The 5,132-nt window shown below is 40.4% G+C and overlaps 1 protein-coding gene across 1 annotated transcript; it reads left to right on the top strand.

Moving 5' to 3' along the window:
• The first annotated feature begins 1,138 nt into the window (after positions 1-1,138).
• On the top strand, positions 1,139-4,832 carry LOC104507820 (katanin p60 ATPase-containing subunit A1-like). The gene is made up of 3 exons (XM_010149231.1): positions 1,139-1,300; positions 2,006-2,163; positions 4,613-4,832. The coding sequence occupies exons 1-3, from the start codon at positions 1,139-1,141 to the stop codon at positions 4,818-4,820; spliced, it is 528 nt and encodes a 175-aa protein (XP_010147533.1). The 3' UTR covers positions 4,821-4,832.
• The last annotated feature ends 300 nt before the right edge of the window (positions 4,833-5,132 follow it).

Raw genomic sequence — 5,132 nt, forward strand, 5'->3', positions numbered from 1 at the left:
TTATTTTAACGTCTTCTGTGCTTGGTTCTAGGAAATTAGGGAGAAGAGTGGAGGAATTCTTGGTGTGCAAGAGGCAGGTGGAAGCAGTGCAGGTACCTTAGAGAAGAAGGGGAATGGGATATGTAAGTTACAGTTAAGAACATAGGATAGCTGCTCTACAGACAGTGGCTGTATTGTAAAGGGCAAGTCTGCTGCTTATACTTATTACTGTATTTTTATCAGTAATAATTCTGTGCTATTCTAATTTAAAAGCACAGATTCTGCTAATGCTACAGAGTGAAAGTTGTCACACTCCATGATGTTTGTTCCAAAAAACCCCTGAACCAAACCAAAAACCACACCCTCCCCAAAAAACCCCCAACCTCTGATGGTGAAAAATAGCGTGGTTTGAATAGTATGTTAAATTAAGTGGGTAGCTACGCACTAAATGTTTAATTGTGGCCTTCCCTTTCAGTGATAACTTAGCAACATCATTTTTTTTTCAAGAATATTTTTTTAAGTGTAAAAATGAAGGTGATAGGAGAGTGCAAGCTGGGCATGGAAGGTGGATACTTGTTTCGAAGAAACATAAATAAAACTGAAGAACTGTAAAGTCAAGTAAATGGAAAAAGTGTTCCCCACAAGGCAAAATCAGACTGGTAAACTTGTATGCATGGAATGTTAAGGCAAAAAAATTAACAAAACTTAATGCATCTGGAAGAAGGACTTTGGTTTATTCTTTGTTGGGTTTGTTTTTTTAAACCACAGGCCATTACAGTATGGGCGATGTTGTAGTGCTAACAGTAAAATAGCCATTTATCTTACGGTAGAATGAAGAGGGAAGGAGAGGGTGCAAGTGTGGCTTGCAACGGTGCGTTTAAATCTGCATATTTTGTGTAAGCTTTTCAACAGAATCTTCATTGCATGAACCGACTCTCTGAGATGAAAAGTTTCATTTGTAATAGAGAAGCAGTTATCTCTTCATATGGATGGCATTCATCCCAGGACATTTCTTTTTCTCACCAGTATATTTCCAGCTTCTATATTTTGATATAGCAAATGAGATAATAAGCATACAAAAATAGTTGCAAAAATTTCTTCTCGTCCTGGGATTTTTTTTAATCTTAATATTTCCTATTTTTTCAGCTTCATGTTGAACATGAGCCTTGTTATGATCAGTGAGAATGTAAAGCTGGCCCGTGAATATGCCTTACTGGGAAATTATGACTCTGCGATGGTCTACTACCAGGGAGTTCTTGACCAGATGAATAAGTACCTCTACTCTGTCAGAGATACGTATCTGCAACAGAAGTGGCAACAGGTGAATAATACTTTTTCTGTGACATTTTGAGGGAAAAGCATTGAAGGAGCAAAAATTGCCTATCTTACGGTAAACAGAAGTATCAAAATACTTTCACCATTCTTTGATAAACTGTAGTGCTGTTTATATATAGGGTTTTTGTTATTATATAGACTTATTTAAGTCGTCTTTATGACTTCTTGCTCTGACAGTGACGAAACAGGCAATGGATGGCAGCCCTGGGGAGCCAGTGCTTTGTCTGGCTTGTCAGCTTCTTGCTGAAGAGTGCCCTTGTTATGCTGAAGTTTTTTAGGCTGGTGTAATTTTGAATAGTCATCTTTCCCTCACGGGTTTTGGTAGTGTGACTTACAGATCCTTAGCAGAAACTGAGTTGTGGCTACCATGTTAATTTATCCTTAACACAAACCACCATTTCACTGACTTTCAGTCTGTTAGCTTGCACTCTCTTCTGTCGTGTTTGCTTAATATGCAAAGCTTGTCAAAAATCTCTTTGGTGTTAAATCCAAAATCTATTTGTTTGTTCTTTAAATGTGCTGAGGGAGGCCGAAAACCCTTCTTAGTATCTGAAGTGTGTTATTCTTACCTGTTGAAGTAGCATCGGGTAGCCTGTGGAATCCATCCAGGCATTACAAGGGCTTGACCAGAGGGACTGCTGTGAGCTTACTTGCAATGTGCTTAATCTACTTTTTTTTTTTTTTAAATCAGGTTTGGCAGGAGATAAGCGTGGAAGCTAAGCATGTGAAAGATATAATGAAAACACTAGAGAGTTTTAAACTAGACAGTACTCCATTGAAAGCTTCGCAACAAGAATTACCAGCTCACGATGCAGAAGTCTGGTCTTTGCCAGTACCTGCTGAAGGTAGGTAAGAGGAAACCTGAAGGCCCAAATTAATGTTTGTCAGGGCAAAGTGTGATTTCACTTCATCCCATTCCTCTACATTTTTTGTTCTAGGACTTAGATAAGTAGCACACCAGCAGCTTGCCGGTTTGTGGTGAAGGAGATGCCACTTTGAGGCAGCCTTCTTCCAAACATTTTGGGGCTTTTATCTTCTATAGGCTTGACTAATGTCAGGCTGCCTTTTTTCAAATTAATGTTTGTCAGGGCAAAGTGTGATTTCACTTCATCCCATTCCTCTACATTTTTTGTTCTAGGACTTAGATAAGTAGCACACCAGCAGCTTGCCGGTTTGTGGTGAAGGAGATGCCACTTTGAGGCAGCCTTCTTCCAAACATTTTGGGGCTTTTATCTTCTATAGGCTTGACTAATGTCAGGCTGCCTTTTTTTTTTTTTTGGTGTTGGTCTGGGGTGGGTTTTTTTGGTTTTTTGTCCCCTGACTTAAGATAGACTTGTCATTCCATGGAAGCTCAACCCTCTTCCTGAATTGATCTTCTCATCAACTTTAAAATGATTCTACATGTAGCTGATACGAAGAGGGTGAAGAGTGCTACAGTATGATCTGGAAGTGCCCAAACTCAGTCCCTTTTGTGCAGCAGGGTGATTCCTTGATCTGTCATGAGCTGGTCAGTTAGGCCAGTGTAAGCTCAAGAGAAGGGGTGGGAACAGGCAGCTGCAGCCGAGCCTGTTTGTGTCAGAAGTAGTTTTGAATTATGCAGGTCAGTGTTTGTGAAACCAAGGCCTTGCAGTGTGGCTTGGCAGCGTAGCTGCTGCTGAAAGGGTGGTCCTACCCTCCACAGTTGGCTGAGTTTGGGGTTTTTTCACTTTTGTCTTTGTTGGCTGATTGATTAGCTGGTTCAGGATACTCAACTGGCAAAAAAGGCACTGTTTTGTGGGGATAGTGCTTTGTTCATTTGGCTTTTAGTTTCTTTGGGGTTTGTTGTTGTTTCTCCTGAGATTAGCTCTCTGAACTGGTTAATCTGAGCCACAGATGCCAGTGGTAGCGTGAAGGAGAGAACAGGAGTGCATGCGAAGCAGACATGGAACTGTGCATTTTGACAGAAAGTGAGTATTAGGTCAGCTTAGCTGTACTGTCAAACTGTTCCCTGGGGCTTCAAATTTAGCAGCTGTTTCTCATAGAACGATAACTTCAGTCTTCACAGATGCATTTTTACTTTCCCTCCCCACCCATTGATTTATTTTGAGCCTACTTTCTGAAAGAAATGGCCCTTTGATAACTCTGGAACACTGCTAGCCAGTTCCATTCAAACCTTCTGGGAGGTAGAACTTTCCTAATATTTTGAAGCTTTCTGGGACAGGGAGACTTGAGAGAACTCTTTCTGATCCGTTTATCTTATCAACTGCTGAAATATTGCGCTGTGGTAATATGAAAAAGCCACAGTGAAAACTTGGGTCGTGTTTTATTGGAATAAGCACAGTAAATTCCTATACTGAGATAGCAGAACTCACATGTTTAGGTGGCAATTAGATGTGTAATCACACCATTCCTTTACTTTTAGCTTTGGGGTGGAATTCAGAGGTGGCTGAGTGTTCATAAATGAAAGTATAGGTTGGTCGATACTCCATTTGGAAAGTGAAAAGACTGTAACATTTACAGTCTTAATCTCACCCTGAAGAGGTATGTACAGTTCTGAAAAACCTGTATCTGTCAGTTAAAAACACCTTTTATAAAGGTACTGGATCCCAATTTATCTTGAATGATACGTCAAAACACATCTTTTAGTTCAAGTAAAGGCTCTCCAAATCAGTCTTCCATTTTCTGTTCTCTAGAAATATCCCTAAACTTGACTGATAGCTTATTAATGCTGGAATTATAGGAATGCCAATGAAAAAAAAAGTATATCTGTGAGAATAACAGATTTGTATGGGGAAGAAACTGAATTAAAAAAAGAAATCCATAATACTGATACTGGTTTCTGCACACATGCTTCTGAAAGTAGTCTAGTATCAAAAGCTAGAGGCCTCCCATACACCTTTTCTTTCCCAAGAAGTGAAAATAAAACTGTCATTCCCAGGAAACCTTTATGTTTCTTTGGGTAGGAGAGCGAGGACCAGTGATAAGGAGCAAATACACTGGGATGGGTTTTGGTGTTTTGGGTTTTTTGGGGTTTGTGGTGGTGTTTTGGGTTTGTTTTTTTTCCCCTGAGCTCCATAATACTAGGATTATTTACTGAATATACAAAGCAAGGAGCTTGTTTTAACTAAGTGATCCCTGAGCTTTTGGCAAAGGTGAAATGGATTTTTAGTGACTATCTAAAAACGTCTGTCTTGTTTCTGACATGCAGATTTTTTTCTTGAGAAAAATGGCTTTTCAGTTTGTAACCACTTGATTTGGTTATGTAGTGCTCTCTAGTGACTTTACACTGAGGCTTTTTGCATATGTTACAACTAATTAGACCTTCGCCAGGACCCAGAAGACGTCAGTCTGCTCAGTGCAGTGATTGCAGAGGCCACAATAATCGTGGAAGTGCAGCTGTCAGAGGCCCTCACCGTCCATCCTCTCGAAATCCCAGTGATAAAGGGAAGGCGGTCCGCAGCCGGGAAAAGAAGGATCAGCAAAACAAAGGAAAAGAGGAAAAGGTAAGCTTGCCCATAACTTCATGAAGTTGAGAAACTCAGTCTTGCTTTCTTGAGTGTATTATACGATTAGATGCCTAAAAGTATCTCTGCTTTATGGACAGTCTTGGTTACAGAGTAATTAAAAACAAAGCAAACAAAACCCCAAACAAGCCCTCACCTGGAGGAAGTGATCTGGTAAATGTGGGCTTGTTTACTGCAATTTGGAGTGTGCTGGATTCAGCCAGGAAAGGGTTAACTCTCTTTACCATGGCTGCTAGGAAGCTGTGTTCCTGGATGCAGGGAGCAGCACTGATGGGTTCTTAGCTGGCACGGGGGAATACCTGTACCAGTTTCAAG

Source organism: Eurypyga helias, unplaced genomic scaffold (assembly GCF_000690775.1).
Source record: "Eurypyga helias isolate BGI_N326 unplaced genomic scaffold, ASM69077v1 scaffold5133, whole genome shotgun sequence".
Taxonomy (NCBI): domain Eukaryota; kingdom Metazoa; phylum Chordata; class Aves; order Eurypygiformes; family Eurypygidae; genus Eurypyga; species Eurypyga helias.